The following is a 20,330-nucleotide window of genomic DNA, read 5'->3' on the forward strand; positions in this document are numbered from 1 at the left end:
GGACTGAGGGAAGTGAGGTGTGGGAGAATAAAACTGAGCTCTGGAGAAATGTTTGGCTAGAGTTTCCCCTACAATATGTACCAGTTCCGATTTACATACAAATTCAACTTAAGAACAAACCTACAGTCCCTATCTTGTACGTAACCCGGAGACTGCCTGTATAGCAGAATATGCTTGGCTATATGTGAATCTCCCCACCCCATGCTAGGAGTGGTTCAATGGTGATGATGATTATCACATAGTGCCTAGGAGATGTACCTGTGGACCAGGACCGATATTTTAATTAGTGGATTATGTACCAGATCCTTAGCTGCACTAGAGCTGTGTCTGAGGAAGAAAGCTCAACCCATCATGAAACTGACCTCCTTAACTAGAGGATTGTGGTAGTCAGTTCTGAGCTTTGCCTACTCTACTACAGCATCCCTTTGTTGTCCTTATTTCTCTCTGTTCTTCTAATTCTGACCACTGTTCTTAAGGCTGCACACACTGATGTTATGTTACTTTGCCATTGAGATTAGTCCACAGAGATGTTTTATTCTGTTTAAAGAGTATCATTTTCAGGGACTTAGTTTTATTACCTGTTCTTACAGCAGTTACCACTATAACAATTAGATAATATATTTGTAAATAATAAAATATGATAATTATAGTCAAGTATTGAAACCAAAACTGAACAGCAATTTACCTCTCCTACTTTTAGAGGTTACGAAATGATAACATCCTCAAGTAGACTTTGAAATTTTGTATCGTTAATTTCTCTTTCTGAATTTTTCCTCATGCAGAAATATTACTGTGCTTTGCATACCATTTTTTGAAGGAGAATTGTTTCTGTCTAATTAACACCTTAGGGATTTAACTAGAGCTGAGTGGGAAATTATTTTTTGAAAAATATTCCTATTTTAATCAAACTGAAAAGTTGAAATACTTAATAATTTCACAACCCAAAAATTTGAAAAAAATTAATATTAGATCAATCACTACATGTTGCGTGATAATTTCAAAATATTTTGTTTCAGTTTTTATTTTGTTTGCTTTTTTTACTATTCACTAACTTACATTTTGAAATAAAAAGTTGTTTTAATTCAAAAAATGAGACATTCTGATAATTTTTAAACTTTTAAAAAGTTTTTACTAGCATTTTTTCAAAATGGGAATTGCATTGAAATTGATCCTTTCCAACAAACATGGTAAAGAAATGTTTAGCCAAAAAATCCCTATTCTGCTCTTTTATAAATGCCTGTATTTCATATACTGTATTCATTTACTGTAAACTGGTTATACTAGTACACTTAGCAACAAGGCACTTTTATAGTTAATTTGTAAAAGACAGAAAGCATGGACCTGAAGCCTTATTATTAACTGTGGATTTGTGGTTCATGTGCTACAGAAACTAAAGGACTTTCTTCTTTTCTCTTTTGTTATATTTAAGAACATCCTATAAGCAAACTCAATGAGCAATACAAATTAAACTAACACATTATATTGGTATATTACATTGGTAAGAGTAAGGGACAGATTTTTAAAGGTGTTTAAGTAGAAATTTTAGGTAGTGGAATTTTTGGACCTACCTATATGTCTAATGCTAATTGTTTTCCATGCAAATTAGGTGCCTAGATGTTTTTGAAAATTCTGCTAGGCATCTAAATATCTTTAAGAATCTATCCATAAGCCTTTTGGGGACCCTTGGCAGCAATGCTCTCTGTCATATGCATGCATGTGCAATTTTGATGTAAATAGAGACAGAAGTTGCCTGTTGAATCTAATTTAATTTAAAAAAATGGGCACCCACAGACAAATTGTAAAAATTTAAAGTTCTTAAGGGACTATATACTGAAGGTGGCAGAGGAAAGTACCTGCAAATAGGTTGGGTCTGAAAGGGACCATTCCAGTAGTCATGTGATAGTTCTAAATCTGTCTATGAATTCATAAATTCCTGTTTGATTTTATGAACATTTTGTTTATACCCTTACAATTGTCTTTCACTGTGCTAAGGGAAGTAGGACTGGCACCTGGCTATCTGCCTTGGAATAGTACATTAATAAGAACCATCAACAATTTAATACTGGAGGTTAGGTCCATAAAAGGCTGTTAGCCAGGGGATAAAATGGTGTCCTTGGCCTCTGTTTGTCAGAGGCTGGAGAGGGATGGTAGGAGACAAATCGCTTGATCATTGCCTTCGGTTCACCCTCTCTGGGGCACCTGGTGCTGGCCACTGTTGGCAGACAGGATACTGGGCTAGATGGACCTTTGGTCTGACCCAGTACGGCCATTCTTATGTTCTTATGTTCTATGTTCTTTTGGCTAGTAGAACAGTGAGACAACTAACCCCCAGGGAAACCCATTCTTCCAAATGACCTGGTAACAACATCTGATGAGAGATTTGAAGTCATCTGACAAAGCAGACTGCAACTTTATAAAAGGGAGGTTCTATCATGCACCATCCTGAGAAAATCAGGGGAGCAAACCAGGACTGGAAGCAGAGAAGGCTGAACACTAGGAAAAGGGGGAATCATAGGTCCCTGACAAACACTGACCACAATCAAAGGGCTCTTTGAATGGTGAGGAAACTAAAGCAGGATTTGGATACAAGTTTTGATGCTTTTGCAGAGATCTATACATGTCTTGGGCTCTCTAAGGGCTGGTCTATAGTAATGCTGTAAGTTGATCTACATTATGTAAGTTATGTAACTGAAGTCAACATAACTTAGGTCAACTTACATAGTGTTGACACCATGCTATGTCAATGAGAGATGTTCTGCCTTTGACATAGCTTCCACCTCCTGACAAGGGGGGGTACATACTTCAATAGGAGAGCTGTCTCTCTCTCATTGGCTTAGCATGACTTCTCGGGGCTTGCTAAATCGACACTGTAGACATGGCCTAAGATTAAAGTATGTGTGTAGAAATTCCTTTGCAGAAACTATGCAGTACATGCATTGTGTCATAATCTTCAAAGAGGGAAACAATATTCCTCAGAGTCCACAGCCTTTGTGGGAAAGGTGGGGAAAGCTGGAACTGATTTAAGAGACTAGGCAACAGGACTGCACGGTCCCCACTGGCAAAGATGAATGTCATACATGGGGTCAATACTTGGAATATGTGCCTGGGCTCAACCTAAAGAGACAGGCCCAAATTTTGCACAACCCCAGAAAGCCAAGAGCAGGCGGGACCCAAGTTTTGGGTTCAATGCATCAGCCTACAGATTGTCCACCAGAGGGAGCTGATGAAGGGCTGTAGCAGGCATGTTCCAACTCAGCACATACAAGTAGATAAAAGGTGTCAAAAAGAGGGTATACAATAAAAAAACCCTTTTGTTTAAAGTTATATATATCTAATGATAAACAACCCAGCACACTCAATAGCCTGTAAAACTAGATTAATATTGCAACCCTGATAGGATTCTGGTCCATATTTGATTTCACAGTATATAGTAAGGATGTTAAATTGTGGTTATCTAACTAATCATATAGCCGATACAATTTGTATTGACTACATGACTAGTCAATACTATGCAGAGCTGCAGCGGGGGCTAGCTCCAGGAGCTGGCATGAACCTGGACTGAGCAGTCCTGGCTCGTGCTGGCTCTGGGAACCACTTATGCCATGGCTCTGCATTTTCAATGTAGTAAGAGCTGCTGGGCTCTTTCTACATTTAAAATGCAGAGGCAGCGTCCCGAACCAGCACGAGCCGGGACTTCTCGATCACAGCTTATGCTGAATCCAGCAGCCCCTGTTCATGGTGGGCTTTTGCTTTTGCTTACCAAGTGGTTCACTGGGGGTACGTCTAAACTACGTGCCTCCGTCGACGGAGGCATGTAGATTAGACAGATCGGCAGAGGGAAATGAAGCCGCGATTAAAATAATCGCGGCTTCATTTAAATTTAAATGGCTGCCCCGCTCTGCCGATCAGCTGTTTGTCGGCAGATCGGGGCAGTCTGGACGCGACGCGTCGACAAAGAAGCCTTTCTTGATCGGCACAGGTAAACCTGGTTTCACGAGGCATACCTGTGCCGATCAAGAAAGGCTTCTTTGTCGACGCAGCACGTCCAGACTGCCCCCATCTGCCGACAAACAGCTGATCGGCAGAGCGTGGCAGCCATTTAAATTTAAATGAAGCCGCGATTATTTTAATCGCGGCTTCATTTCCCTCTGCCGATCTGTCTAATCTACATGCCTCCATCAACGGAGGCATGTAGTCTAGACACACCCTAGTTGACTACTTGCTTACATCCCTAGAAAGGACTTACTGTTATCAGAAAGGAATGAGCTTTAAGTATTTATGTGAAGAGTTCAAAACTTAGCACAATATTGTTCGGAGGGCATTTGACCTTTCCTTGACCCGGCAGTGGAATCCTTTCTTCTCATCAGTAAGCAAACAAGTGGTATCAACAGCTAAATAAAGCATAAATTCAATGATGTATGTTACTAAAATATAATAAAACATTGAAAAAAGTTGGTTAATATATATATTGAATGATAACAAATGCAAGACTAAACCAAAATCAGTTGATGCAATTCAAAATGTGACTGGCATGACTGGGGAATATAGGAGTTTGGAACCTGTTACATTCCTTCTGCTAGTGGAAAACAAAGGTTCCAATGTTGTCCCTTTGAAATCACACTGAAAATTAATAATATGATCAGTACAGTGTTCCTCATGTGATAAATGGGAATTAATATTGGTATTGTCCCTCCCTTTTCCCATTGTCATTGTGCTTCATATTTTGTATGTAAATACAGAGCATTGTGAGGGGTCAGAGCAGCAGAAAGTTTGAGTAGCTAGGAAGAAAAATTTGATTTTTTGGCACCTGTGAAGGAGTCAGAGTTAGTTTTTGAGACTGTGAGGTAAACATATTAATGGGAAATTTCTCCTTAATAGTTAAAAATGTCGGCATATAACTTTGAAATGAAATGTTGAAAGTATAACTCCAGATTGAGATGAAGCAGTTCTTGTCTCTCAGAACTGTTGCCTTAGGATGACAGGAGTGCATCATTTCATACTTGTTTTCAGGCCCGCTGTTGGCGGGGGGAAGGGCGAACAAAGTGGGTTGTTGCTGTAGGGCGTGGGAATTCAAAGGGGCTTGGGGCAGCTGGATGCCATGGTTGCTGGAGTAGCAGCAGCAATGTGGCTGGAACCCGCGGACTTTTAAATCACTGCCAGAGCGATGCACCACAAGCTACATGCAGCTCTGAGAGCTTGCAGGTGGTTTGCTGAACTCTGGGCGGCGTGGAGGGCTTGTTGCTCGTGGCCCCACCTCTTCCACCCAAAATCCCACCCCTTCTGGGATCATGGAGCCACTCCCCCCAATACACAGGCTGTTAGCTCCCTTGCTTTTTACATTTGAAAGAATCTCTCCACAACCTGGAGTGCTAGGAGATTCTCTCTTTTGTTTTAAGCTTGTATTACAAATCACAGTCTGAAGCAAAGAGTAGCTTCTATGGCAATTTCTGTGCATATGTAGAATCATAAAGTACACAAAGTACTGATAGTACTAAAAAACTTTCCCCTGTTTTTTCCACCATCTAGATTTGTCAGGTTCTTATAATTTGCTCAGGAATCTGAGTGCCCAGTCTGAGTATCTATCTATCTATCTATCTATCTATCTATCTATCTATCTATCTATCTATCTATCTATCTATCTATCTATCTATCTATCTATCTATCTATCTATCTATCTATCTATCTATCTATCTATCTAAGCAGCGGTGGGCAATAATTTTTGGTGGGAGGCCACTCCCAAGATTTTGGTAAGTGGTCAAGGGCTGCACGTTTCTGAAGAGGAGGTGCGGGGTCTAGGTTGGAGGTTGGCTTCAGAAGGGAGCAAGGAGTAAGGGACTGGGGTGCAGGGGACAGTGTGGGGTCTGAAAGGGTATTTGGGTGGAGGAGGGGGTTGTGACCTGGGTCAGGGGATTGGGGTGTAGGGTCAGGGAGAGAGTATGGGTGCAGGAGAGGGTTCTGGCCTGTGGGAAGATATAGGAGGGGGGTACAGAGTCTGGGAGGGAATTGTGACCTGGGGTGGGGGGTGCAGAGGGTTTGGATGGTGACTTGGGGGAGGGAGTTGGAGTGTAGGAGGGCTGGGGTGCCAGAAACAGGGCTGGCTGGGAGGAGTTTACCTAAGTATCTCTTGGCCAACAGGCACCAGCATCCCCAAGGCAGGCTGGGCTCCCTGCCTGTTGCAGCCCTAGACCACCTGAAAATACAGGCTGCTCCCTCCACATGGCTCTCAATTCCAGGTGGGGAAAAAGGCTTGCACTGTCCCAGTCTCTCAGGCCAATCGCTCAGCTCCGATTGGCTGGTTGTTTCTGGCTAATAGGAGCTGAGGATTAGGCTGGAGGTGGGGAGATCGCACAAAGCCTCCCCATCCTTGCAGAGCAGAGACCCGCAGGGACTGTGTTTTAAATTGTGGCAGCGGTGTGCCTGAGGGTCCCAGCAAGGGAGTCCGTGGGCCGGATCCGGTGGCTTGGCAGGCTAGATCCGGCCCCCTGGCCGTATTTTGCCCAGCCCTGTTTTAGAGGCATCCATGAGTCTGTTTGTCTGTCTGCGAGTCCATTTGTTAAGAACTCCTCCTAAACAGTAACAGCTAGGACCACCAAATTTGGTTTGCAGCTTCTTTTTACTTACATCAAGGACAGGATTTGGGGTTGCAGGAAAATGGGAAGTGCCTGAAATTTGATTATTTTCCATAACAAGACACACAATACTGCACAGTCACCACTGGGGGCAATGAATGCGGAGGATAGATATACTGCAGGGTGACCACAGGGGGCAGCCATACCAGAGAGGCAGTGGCCAGCTGGGGATGGGACTCACCATCTTGACAGCTACTGGTCCAGCTACGTGAGCCTCTTGCCCCAAATCCTTCCCCCTCCAGCTGTCAGCCCCACTGTTGGACTAGGGGTGGGAGCCCCACTGGTCCCATGGCTGTGCCCCCTGGAGCACCACTGGGGCGGAGCAATACAGTCCTGCCACTCCCCCAGAGAACCCAGAGGCAGCTCCTCCCAGTACCGCACGGCTACCCAGTATGGCCATGCCAGCAGGCCTGCACCGCCTGCTTTCTGCCCCCTTGTCCCAGGCCTGGGGAGTGCCATTCACCTCAAGGCCCAGACCCAGGAGCACTGCTGGGAGGTCTCCCTGTGCGCCCTCCCCCCCACCCTTAGGCTGGACCAGGGCAATGCTGGCTAAGTCTTCTAGTTTGGTCATGAGTGTAAAGGTACCTCTGTCTTTTATTGTAATCTAGGTCCTTGTCGGCACTGCCAAAAAGGGACTCATATTTCATCACTGGTGTAACTCCACCTGTGGCAGCACTGATGGAAGCTGTAACTTGCATAGAGTCAGGTGTTTTTTACCACTGTCTCTCATCTGCTCTGAGCTGTAACCAGAGTTTCATGGCATTTAGGTAAAAATCCCCATCTACATTACATACTTTCCACTATTGCTGTTACTAGTGGCGAGCATCAGTGGAGATCAGGCAAAAGAGAATTTGTCTCAAACTTGCTTCTTTGCATGCACATGAGGATTTTGCTACGTTGAAGTTAATCCCTTGGGTAGCACTGTGAAAATGTATTCTTTAAAATCAAATAATGGTGCTGTGTACTTTAAAGAAAATATGTACTTTAATTAATTCTTGAAAAGTGAGACTGCAGTAATTGAAAACAAATAAAAATTTATATTTCTAATAGTGGCCAAAATTTCTGCCATTACATATTTTGTTGTGTTCTCAAATTAAAATTATTCAAGGGTAACATAAAAGAAACAGAATAATTTTATGCCAATAGCATTAAAAAGGAATAGAAAGTATTGCATTCCTTTTCTCATTTCTAATGAGGAAATGACAAAGCCAGATATTGTTTCCTGATGTTTTAGATGAAATTTCATTTGTAGTTAATGAATAGAGCTAAAATTATACCCAGGTTATATTGCTTAATAACATCTTTATAATAATTTACTACTTTAATTATAATCCACAATTTTATGTTCATCTACATTATATCTAAATTAGACTATACTTATTTTTAAAATCAAGTGCATCATTTATATAAGGTTATTATATATTTAAACCATGTATGTGAGAGAGAGAGAGAAAATGGCAAAAGCTGTGGATTGGTATAGCAGGTCAGAGAAGATGGCATTTTGAAATTGGTTAGCACTCTTTCCTGGGTGCTCTATTCTACACTTTATTTTTGAGGATAAACTTTATGCAACCAGATACCTGTAGTCTTTATATTTTCCCTGTTCCAAAACAACAAAAATATCCTGACTAAAGGTCTGTTTTAGAGGTGCCTGCCTCCAAATTGATACAGAGCCAAAGGATGAAAACTAAACCAAAAATAAAGTGGACAATCAGTACAACTGGATTCCTTCCAGATATTTCTCCATATTTGGATATTATTGTCAACTGTCACAATTTTACCATGAATCTTAAGGGAGTTTATGTTCTTTTTAAAGCCCCAGCTAAAGCAGCCTTTAACAGACTCAGAGAACTAGTAGGTAAGTTCCTATAGGAAGAAAATCCAAGGGAAAAAGGTCTGGAGAACTAGCAGTTTCTCAAGGAGACAATATTAAAGGCAAAATGGCAAATTATCCTGATGTGAAAAGAAAGCTAGGAAAAATAGCAAGAGACCGATATAGCTCTATCAGAAGCTGTTTAATGACCTGTAAATCAAAAAGGAATCCTACATAAAGTTGAATCATGGAAGAATTGCTAAGGGGGATTACAAAAGAATAGCACAAGCATAAATGGACAAAAAAGGATAAGACACAAAATGGGTTACACTTAGCAAGGGACATAAAAGAAAATAAGATCATATTCTTTAACTACATTAGGAGCAAGAGAAAAATGAAGGAAAGTGTAGGATCTCTACATAGTTGGGAAGGAGAGTTAATAACTGATGGCATCAAGAAGATTGAAGTTGCTGGTTGCACTTCAATCTTCAATGAAAATGGTGATCACATCAAATGGTTGATCACAAACGTAATGCAGCTGCAAAAAAGACTAATATAATTCTAGGGTGTATTAACAGTAGTATCATATGTAAGACATGGGGGCTACATCTACACTGCAGGCTTCTTGTGCAAGAAGCTTTTCTCAGACAAGATCTTCTGCAAAAACGTCTTGTGCAAGAGTGTGCCCACTCTTCAAAAGCGCATCAAAAAAATGGTGTGCTTTTGTGCAAGAGAGCGTCCAGACTGCATGGACGCTCCCTCGCAAGAAAGCTCTGATTGCCATTAACAGAATGGCCACCAGGGCACCTGTGCTTCTTTTGATAGGCTGCTTTTGCGGAAAAAAACCCTGCTGCCCATCCACACACACCTTTTTGTGCAATAACTCTTGCGCAAAAAAGAATGATTCCTCATAGAAAGAGGACCACCCAGATCGCAAAAAGTCCTCTGTTCTGTCGATGAACTGTAAATTTACTTGCGCAAAAATGCGCTTGAGGTATGGACGCTTCATGGGTCCACAGTAGACGTAGCCAGGAGGTAAGTGTGCCACTCTACTTGGCTCTGGTCAGCCCTCAGCTGTAGTACTATGCCCTGTTCTTGGCACTGTACTCAGGGAAGATGTGGACAAATTGGAGTCCAAAAGAGAGCAACAGAAATTGTAGAAAACCTGACCTGTGGGAAAATATTAAAAAAAACCTGGGGATATTTAATACTGAGAAAAGAAGACTGAGGAGGTGACTGAAAACAGCCTTCAAATATGTTACGGTTTGTTAATTGTTCTCACTGAAGATAGGACAAGAACTAATGGGGTCTGCAGCAAGGGAGATTTAGGTCAGATATTAGGACACAAATTTCTAACAAGGTAGTTAAGCAATGGAATAGGCTTACAAACACCTGTCAAAGATGATCTAGGTTTATTTGATCCTGCCTCAGTGGAGGGAGCTGGATTTTATGGCTTAAGGTCCCTTCCAACCTTACATTTTTCTGATTTTCTGATTCATGGTGTCAGGTGAATACTTGAGAATTTGTGCCTTCGTTAAAAAAATGAAGTTAATTTCTAGTCCTTAGGGTTGTCGAAGAAAGCTTAAATATGAAACCTAAAGGCTCAAAAAATAGAAGAGAAAAAGAACCCCGGATGTATTATTTGAGAACATATTTTGATTGTTAAGACAATCTCAGGATGGTGTGTGACATGATTTTTGAATGCTTGGGGTTGGCAGTGCTGAGAAGGGGATATTGTAGATAAACCTGTTATTTCCCAGCATGCCTTTCTCTCCTAAGTCTCAGAGGGAGACTGACTGGAACAACCAAGAATCAGCCATTATGAAATCCTTGCTCTTTAAAGTAGGATGATCTTGGGGATTTAGTAAACTTGACATTGTTCCTTTTCTTTGTGCTTGTATTCTTTTTTTTTTCCTGTCTCAGAAGGATTTGCAATCCTACTGTAAGTTTTCAGGATGTGTTTCCAGCCTTCTAAGGGAATTCTTACTCATTCACAGTGTGAATTGATTTAATCACAGCGATTTAAATAACTGATTTAAATCACAATTTAAATCACCAAAAAACAGTGATTTAAATCAAGTTTCCCACTGATACTTCTTCACATATTTCTTCAAACAATGGTGCAAATCTGACCACTAAAACATGTTAATATACAGCTTAGTACAGCATTTCATAATATCTAAGAGGGTATTTTTTTGTGTAATTTTTTAGATAACTTGATTTTTATCAATTTAGGAAATAGTACATAATCATTACTTGTGTCAAGCTGCAGATGCAGCAGCAGTACATTAGGAATAGTAATAACTAATCACACAAACACAATAACATATTTTATGAAGCTAAATCTTTAATGTTACATAAATATTTCACATTTGCAATTTAAGCAGTCTTCTGAGTTGCCAGCTAATGGCTGTCCTTAGTGCTCAGAACACTAAATGTATGGTGTCCTTAAAACTTTTACAACTCGTTCTCATCTTCCAAACTCCCACTATCATTTTGATGCAGATCTTATTACAAGTTACCAAAAAAACCCTAAGACTGATTGTGCTTAGAGTTCACTTAATTTTGGACTAAGCCCCATTGAAAACAACTATAGGACTGGGTTAAAATGACCATCAGAGCTTTCTTGCACAAGATAGCATCTACACTGGCATGGATGCTCTTGCGCAAAAGCACATCTCTTGTGCAAAAGCACATGCCAGTGTAGATGCTCTCTTGTGGAAGAGTTTTTGCAGAAGAACTCTTCCGCAAAAGAGTTTTTGCATGAGAACGCGCCAGTGTAGATGTAGCCATTGTTTTTCTGTCATGAGACAATGCCCTAACTAACTCTACTGTGCTTGGCCCAGGTCCATCACCATATAAGCACAGAACAAAAACAATCTTGTTCAGCCTGTGTCTGTTTTTTCCTGTTTCTGTTTGCTGAGAAACAGAAACAGAAGACCCAGACTTTTCAAGAAGCAAGACCTAATTGTTCAGCTTAACAGACTAGAGCCATTGATTGATTTTTATGAGATTGAAAGTGGAGGTGTAACATGTTTGTGATAAGGTTTAATTGTAAAAGTTATTATTAAATGAGAAATTTAATATTTTATTGATGATTAAAAAAAGATGATTTAAATTAAAAAATCTGATATTTTTAAAATGTCACTGATTTTTATCAATCCTGCTTATTCACACCCTCAGAAGATGTGTGTAGTGGAGGGTGTATTTTCTTGAATTACTTTACATTATGTGGTAAATTCTCCTGGTCACAGTACTAATGTGATAAACAGTGTATGCTTCATTTCTTCAGGAGAAGCTGTCTGATGTACACCATCGGATATAGTGAATGCTCTTAAAGTTAATTTATTCAGATGATTTTTCAATGTCCATGTCACCACAGTTGTGAAATCTGCTTCCTGATACCTGTAAATGATGCCAGAATTTTGCTTTTCTTTTGTTCTTCTGACAGAGATTTTGATTTTTATTTTTTTGGGCTGCTTAACTGAATATGACAATGGTTTCTTTGTAGTATTTCATTTGTCATTTGATTAATATTTTGCATTGGTACAGGGACTTTTTTGAATACTTGGAAATTTCATAATGTGATCCAGTCCTTGCACAATTGCAGTGGATAGCAGTCAAGTTTTGCATTAATTCTAAAAATGCACGTTTTTTTTTTAAAATAAAGCCCTTCACAGAAAGGAACCAGATAGCATTTGTGAGTTAAGGCGTCTGTGTCTAGGGGCCACTCTGCAGGATTTAGAACCTACAGAAAGTGGAATGAACCTTCTGCTAGTTCATTGTGGTCTGTGTGGCTTATTAACAGCATCAGTTTTTAGGAAAGGCTGGGTGGCTGAGGCTTATGTTCGTTAATACTAAGTGAGTTCTCAATAAAGCCAAAATCTCAGGAAAGAACAAGTTTGACCTTTCACTGCGTGTATGGATTTAATCTGGGTCAGCATGTCCCTTCCTCAGACTGGGTCAAAATCTGTGCTACGCGTCTCAGGAAAGGCAACCCAGAATGCCCAGTCCTGAAGAGGGAGAGATAAAAGTGGCTTTACTGGCTTCCTAATTCTGCCTGTTTCAGTGGCTGCACTAATTTACAGTAGTCTTGCATAACTGCCTATGGCTGGCTCTCATGAACCCTTGTACACTTATATGCCAGGGGCTGTGAGCTGGGGAGGCAAAGAACCACATAAGGAAATTCCCCAGAATTTCGTTCCAGGCCCTTATGCAGGAGAAGCTAAAGAAGTGGCCTGATTTTCAGAGAGAGTGAGATCCTGTACTTCTTAGTACCTTGTGCTGTCATTTGCCTGTTGAAAATGGTTCTAAAAGGCTACTTGCCAGAATTACATTGTTTTACCTCAGCTTTATACAAGATGACACAGGGTGTGGAGGATCAGGCCGATTGTGCTTTTTTGGATGTCACTTATCAGGCATCACCACTGTTTGTTATGTTAATCATATGTTTACTTTGACTTCATGGGACTCATTTAAAAATTGCTTATAACATTTCTCTTTTTTGAGGAGTCCAACAGGAAATCTAAGATTACATTTACATGCTGTTCAACCAATTAACAAAACAGACACCGTCATGTTTTGTTTTGTTAATGACAGGCTGGCTAAGATAGCTCTAAACTGGTGTTTAAGGTTATTACCACACCGTGTACCTTACTGTTCCCAAATAAATACACAGGGTCAGATCCTGCTACTGGATCCATGCAGGCAAGATTTGACTTTAATAGGGTTCCATATAGGCACAAAGGTCATGGATACAATTGCAGGATCTGGCCCTAGATTGGGGTGAGCAATAATTTTTGCAGGGGAGCCACTTAATGAATTTTGGTATGTGGTCATGGGCCAGCCCCACTCCCATAAGGGGCAGAGCCTAAGGCAGAAGGGGCGGGGCAGTGAACTAGCCACTCCACAAGTGTTGTCCGGGGCCTGACATTTTGAATTAAAAACACAGCAAAAGGCTCACAGCTCCCAATCTCTCCCCATTACCTGGCAGCCACCTGAGATTGCGGTGGCAATTTGGGGTTTGTGGTACCAGCCCCTGCCAGGGTAGCTCCACAATTGGGAGCCGGGAACCATTTAAATAGGATTCTGCTGCCTGAGCCACCACCTTGAAATTCAGTGGTATGGGCAGCAGGATATAATAGGCTAGATGCAGTCTGTGGGCCGGATCAAAGTGTTAGGTGGGCTGGATCCAGTCCCTGGGCCACATCTTGCTCAGCCCTGCCCTACATACTATGGTGATGGAGGCATAATAAGCATTCAGATTTGCACAGTTGCTAACACTAGTTTCCAAATTGTTATTGTCAGCCGGCTGCATCACACATATTTTTTATTATACATAACATTTATATAATCTGTTGTTTTAAGAAGCCAGTAAATACATGTTTACTTGAAAAGATATAGTGGAAGACCTATTATTGTTCAGCATATTAGCTCTTACATAAATCAGTAAGAACAGGTTTTTCTTAAAAATAAATAAAAAGATTGCTGATAAAGGAAATAAATATGCACTAAGCTCTGAGTAAGAAAGACATTTCAAAATTTAGCATTGTAATATGTAGTTCCTAACTATTCCTTTTGTGATGAACTTGAAGTGGATAGAAGACCATTGAATAATGTTACAGACTCTATTTGGTCCATTGCTTGATCAGAAGGTTTAGGTTTTTGTTTTGTTTTTGTTAACTTTGAGGCTGTCTAGACTACAGAGTTTTTTCGAAAAAAGTGGCCTTTTTTTTAAAAAAAAACTTCACCTGCATCTAGAATGCCGCTGCATTCTTTCGAAATTAAATTGAAAGAACATGGCGGTTTTTCGACAGTGGTAAACCTCTTTTTATGAGGAAGAACGCCTTTTTTTGAAAGAGCTCTTTCGAAATAAAGCATTCTTGACCGCAAACAGGGCTTTTTCGAAAGAGAGCATCCAGATTGCCTGGGTGCTCTCTTTTGAAAAAGCGGATCGCTTTTTTGAAAAAAGTTGTGGCTATCTAGACGATCTTTTGGAAAAGCTTATTTTGAAGCTTCTTTTGGAAAAGCTTCTTTGAAAAGAAGCGTGCAATCTAGACATACCCTCAGTCCTTCCCTGAAATATGTCCATGAAGATTTTGAAATGTAAAAAGAACATGAAGCAATTGCTTCTCACTAGAATAAGGAAAAGGGTATTTGTACCACTATGATAAAAGACATGTGGTTGTATGACTCACAGAATTTAAGGTTAGGTGGTTCAGTTATTTTTAAAGAGACAGGAAAGGGCTTTATTATCATGGGAACTCTCCAACTGACAGAATGTGTATAGTTCTGTTTGTATTGAGGAAGAAGTGAAAAGTATAAAATCTTGTTACAGTCTTCAGAAACTTTTGTCAATCTTTTGGCTTAAAACAGTGACATGGTAGTACAACCATATTCACATATAACAAAAGAATGTGCATATCTTACAATTTGTGTGCTTATTTCCACAGGGCATACATCATAACAGACTTCATGGGCATCAGAAATGAAAGTTTTATGAAAGTTGCAGCTGTAGGAACGTGGATGGGAGACTTTGTCACTGCTTGGATGGTAAGAAATGTAATAGCAAACTTTAAATGCAAAACACAAAAACTGTATAGCTGCCGAGTAAAGCAAAACAGTCCTGAACACCTTGAAATCTAAACAGTGTTTCAACTCAGACAAGTACTGAGGTAACAATGGCAGGGGTTGGAAATATGCTGGGAATCCAAAGGAGAGTTCATTAAAATGAATTGAGCCTAATTTTACTTTTTTGATGTCAATGGCAGTTTTCTCATTGAATGCAGTGGAAGCTGAATTGGGATCCTTCTTTGCTGTGAAATAACACCAATGCAACATAGTGGTAACGTGAAAAAGCAAGTGACAGCACAAACTCTGTCTCTAGTGACAAGGAGAAAGCTGAAGAGAAAGAGTTGATTGAGTGAGATTCTAAGAATGTATCAGGAAAAGAAAAAAGAGAATCAATAATATGTCTAAGATACACACAAATGTTGTCTGGAAAAAGCCATCTAAAGGGACATTATCAGATTAAATTTGCCCCACATTTAGGTTTTTGTAAAAATAAGCTTTTCCAAAACCTAAGACTAAATGTTTTATTAAAGCTGCTTTAAATTCTGATGAAAACCATTTTTAAAACCGTGTTCCCTTGCCATCTTAGCAAACCAAACATGTTAGCAATGCATGAGAATGAGAAAGTGACAATTACACGCCAAAGTGAGTTTGCTCATGTATTTCTTTGAGCTGAGAAAAATACACTTTTTAAAAACAGGATGAATAGATAAAAATAAATAAGATTTTTAAAATTATGTTGATTTAAATAATTGAAACTTTAAGGAAAGATTTTTTTTAGAGAGAGATCTCATTCTGCGACCACTGAGTTCAGTAATGGCTTTGCAGAGAAAAGTAGCAGGTCTATGATTTTAGCCTTACAGAATCTATTGAATAGAAGTTCAATTGCCATTTTCCTGTTAGGCAGTGTCACTTTCTCTAACCAATCAATGATGCCTCAATTTCTGACTCCAAAATAATCAGAAGTGTTGAAGTTGCTTTTCCATTGATGCAGGAAATACAGCTGGAACTTTTATGACCACATTTCAGAGGAGTACAGACACATGGGGAGAAGGTGTCAGCATTTGACATGTCTAGTAATCACTGCTACCTGTGACACTGAAAACAAAGTACCAAAATAGAAAGAATTTTAGGTGATCTATAAGAATTAAGAGCAAGCACCATTTGTTAGTCCTTGGAGAATCATCTGAGTTTCTCCTCATTTATCTTCTAACCGCCACATATGTGGAGCAGCATCAAGGATTCTTTCAGCATATTGTACAGTAAGTGTCAATGGCTTGTCCAAGACAAATTACACTTTGTGAAATGCTGGCCATGAAAACCAAGTACACTTCAAATCATCCACCTGAACGGGTTTAGCATAAGAACATTGCACAGCTGATCTATGGAACTGATGTTGACATTTAATGTGTCTTTCTGTCAATCCAGTAATAAAAGTCATGGCTGCAGCTGACCCTTATTAGCATGTTCCTTCTTTTATGGCCTTCCTTAGCATTAAGCAGCTATGCAAAGACAGACAAGGCATGATCTAAATCAAACTGAGTGGGGTTGTGTCTATTCTTGATATGTGGCTCATGGTTCAAGTAGTGGATTACATGTTGGTCACAGTACGTTAAGCAGTGTTCCAATTAGTCAGCTATTCACTCCTCTCGTCCAAATTAAGTGCCACAAAGAATTAAGCAGCACTGTATATTATAACTTTAATCATTGCATAAAACAGTTGGAAAGTTAGGCTGCCATGCAAATGTCTAAGTTCAGAGACCACTAGCATCCAGAATCCTCTTTCCATATGTGAAGCTTTCTCTTTCACCCTGTAATCCTCATTGCCAAGCCTATTAAAACACTTGGTAATGTTATGCATGTTAGTTAATTCTCTACTTCCTTCTGCTAATTCTCTGCTTACTGCCGCTGTGATTTGCTGAATTTGAAGGTTGAACACTATGAAAAAATGGTTTACGGCTTCCCTCCAGTTTTCACTGATTTCCCCCTAAAACATTTGCTTCTGCATAGCAATTTAACTGTTTTTTATCTGCAAATATCAGTGTTCCCCAGGGGGAAAGGTAGTATATCTAACCTTCTGAAGTGCGTGAATTCTCATAAACACTTGCAAATATTTGAATTCATATGGATAAAGCTTCAAAGCAAAAAGGAACAGGGAGACTGCTGCTGCTGGATCAATCCTGCTATAGCTCCACCTTGCTGCAGATAGTGTGAAAAGAGCAGACTATAGCAGTGGCAACGTCTCAGAGCATCTAGGCCTAGCAACATAAAAAAAAAAGTACCAGGAGCAGAGTTATCAGGGCCATGTTTACACTAGGAAACTATTTTGAAATTAACAAATCCCAATTTAATGAATCCCAATTTAACAAAATTGAACTAAGCTATAGGGAAGCATTGAAATCCGTCTGAAGAAGGCTCCATTAATGTGGACACGCTACCTTGGACTTAGACCCCCAGGAAGCAATGGAGGGTAATTAGGTTGAATTACTCTGGGGCATAGTTATTTTGAAATAGCTGCATTGGAGCATCCACACTTTGATTATTTCAAAATAACTATTTCAGAATTAGCATTATTCCTAATGAAAAGCAGGAGTACAGATTTCGAATTCTGCAACCCGTCATTTTGAAGTAACGGGCTTGGTAATGTGGATGCTTCGCTGACAAATTAGACTGTGGCGGGATTATTTCAAAATAAAGTCCTAGTGTAGACCAGAGCCAGGAGGCACACTAATGGTTTCAGGAGAAAGCTCCTGAGTGAAAGTCTCCCCTAGAACATGAATATTTTTGTGGAAAAATCCGTCACAGAATTCAGGAACAGATTATTCTACTATTAATCTCAGTGACCATTCCTGTTCACTCCACTGGCAGCCATGGCAAATCATTTTAGCTTTGAACAGGTACTGTATCATGCTGTTTCTGCCATTTAGACTTGCTTAACACCTTTGTGAATGCTAATCACAGTACTGAGCTATATTGAAGTGGCACAAGTGATTTGTAGGCACTTTGTATTCTGAGAAGTCCCCCCGTACTGGCAGAGCTATAAAAAGGAAAAGAAGGAAAGAAACATCCCATTTTGTTGTAGGTTCTAATTTACTGTAACCATTTCACTTTGATATGCTTAAGAGGCTTCTGCAATAACTAAAAGTCAGCCATGCCTATTCTGTTAAGTATAAGATGAGAAAAAGCAAATGGTAACCTCATGTTTTTGTACTAGAATCCTGTTGGAATTTAGATCCCAAAGCTCCATTGAATTGGTGGCCGCAGAACTCAGCACTGATTCTGTCATTTGCCAAATGAATAAGAAATACAAAATGCTACACTAACACAGGGGCAAGACATTTCTTAGAAGCTGTCTTAGGACACTAACATCAGAAAATATTTGAAAGGGAAGAGTGTCCTTTGGAATTATTGCATGGTTCCTGTGTTGAGGCCATGCAATTCAAATCAGATTTACCTCCTAAACCTAAACCCACCTCTTGGGGACACTGGCTCACTCTGTGTCAGGGTATGACCTAACTCTAACTGAAGTTGATGAGAGTCTTTCTTGTTAAGATTTATAGGAGCTAGCTGAGCTGGAGGTGTGCAAGCAGAGAGCATGAGAAAGAGCTGCTCTCCCTTTGTGTCCCTGCATAGTGGCTGACTAAGATGTACTTCCCAGGGTCTACTAGCAGTGTCAGACTCTCCAAATGGGGAGGGAAAGGGACAGTAGCAGACAAGACACTGACCACCAGTGTTTATTCTGCACATGGATGGAAAAAATCTGCACATGATGGAAAAGGTTAGCAGGAATATTGCTGACCACCCTTCCTTTCTGTACTTGTCCAGGTGAGAGACGGGGGAATTATGCTACACTTGTGAAATGGGGGCAAAGCTTCTGATCTGTTGTGCTCAACCCATAAGTCTCCAGAAGCAGAGGCTCAATAGGTCGGAATACTTCCAGAGAGTCCTGTTGCAGTGTAGACTCTCTTCATCCCTTACCTACAATATGAACTGAACCACTGCCTTTGGTTTTTTGGACAGAATAATTTGTTTATCAAGTAACTGCCAAGGAGGTTGCTTAGCTCTGTGTTTCAATCTTGTTAGCAACATGTTCTTCATACATATACTACTTCAATATATGACGTGAAGTACGTTCAAGTAATACAGCATATATATTATATTTTTAAAAAGCAGTGGCTTAAACCTTCTGATATATCAGTAATAGCTGTAAGCTTTCTTCAGATTGTTTTATTGGTTGCTCTTTGTAATAAGAACAGCTCATTATTCATGGCCCTGAATTAAATTTTGTAATAGTTCTGCATATCCCATTGGCAAGAATGTGTTTTATTTTTACAGTATTTGAACACATTTATGTGTCTGTTTTGTTATCATTGTGATTCCAAAAGACTGCATTTATTTGAAGAAAGTGGGAGAACAAACTGTTAACATGACATTTTTTCACAGTGCAGCCCAGTGTCTATTAAAACAGAAGATTATTCTCACCCTCCCTTGTTCTCACACAAGCCTGCCTATCTCAGCATCCTAGAATGAAGGACACACAGATATCCAGCAATTAGTAGTTTGCACCACAACTTTATTTCTCTTTTATCTTCTAATTTGTATGTTTTGTTATGGTTTATTAAAACAAATTGAACAGAGAAGGAATTCCACTTGATGCTGGCAAAAACTGCTAAGTTGCTGGAAATAGCCTGTGCTAAAATGTACTTCAACCCAAATGGACAGAAAATAAAATAATGAAGTGGCTAAAAGAGAAACTTCCTTTACTACAGGGCTGAATTAAAAAAATGTGTTTCTTATATGCAAAAATAAAATGCAACATATTTGATAGCAATAGTAAATTCCTGAGATTCATTGTTCCCTAGAAGTAGGTTTTGGACAGTCGCACATATTCACACTAAAATTGTTTGTAAGTGAGAAAGTAATCCATCTGTCCACACATATGGTGAGAAAAGCAGAGAAATGTGTTCTGTAAAGCGCTGTACATTGTCTCATTCACAAACAGGGAAAGAACTACCATTTTTGCTGCACCCTCCATGGCAGTTTGGCGAGTTATGAGCCCTGGAGTGACTGACACCGACTCTAACTCATTATTCTGTCAAGGGTTGGGCATGACAATTCAGATTATGATCAGTGTCAGTCTTTTTGATTGTTTCCTTTCACTGACATATCAAATGACAGAATAAAACTGTAATTGAATTTGAAGAGGCATCTGAAATACAGGATAGCTAACAGCTCTGCTGTGCTACAGAGGTGGAAATGAAATTAAACTGTGAAGCATGAAATGGAAGGAGTGGAATGGATGAGAGACATTACTAAAC

At 39.9% G+C, this 20,330-nt stretch overlaps 1 protein-coding gene across 1 annotated transcript in view; it reads left to right on the forward strand.

Moving 5' to 3' along the window:
* TMEM117 (transmembrane protein 117) overlaps positions 1-20,330 on the forward strand; it is a 372,323-nt gene that overhangs the window by 169,248 nt on the left and 182,745 nt on the right. Inside the window, exon 4 of the mRNA XM_006126495.5 lies at positions 14,895-14,994. Coding sequence (XP_006126557.4) covers positions 14,895-14,994 — 100 coding nt within the window. The remainder of the gene's footprint in view (positions 1-14,894; positions 14,995-20,330) is intronic.

Source organism: Pelodiscus sinensis, chromosome 1 (assembly GCF_052426305.1).
Source record: "Pelodiscus sinensis isolate ZL-2025 chromosome 1, ASM5242630v1, whole genome shotgun sequence".
Lineage (NCBI taxonomy): Eukaryota > Metazoa > Chordata > Testudines > Trionychidae > Pelodiscus > Pelodiscus sinensis.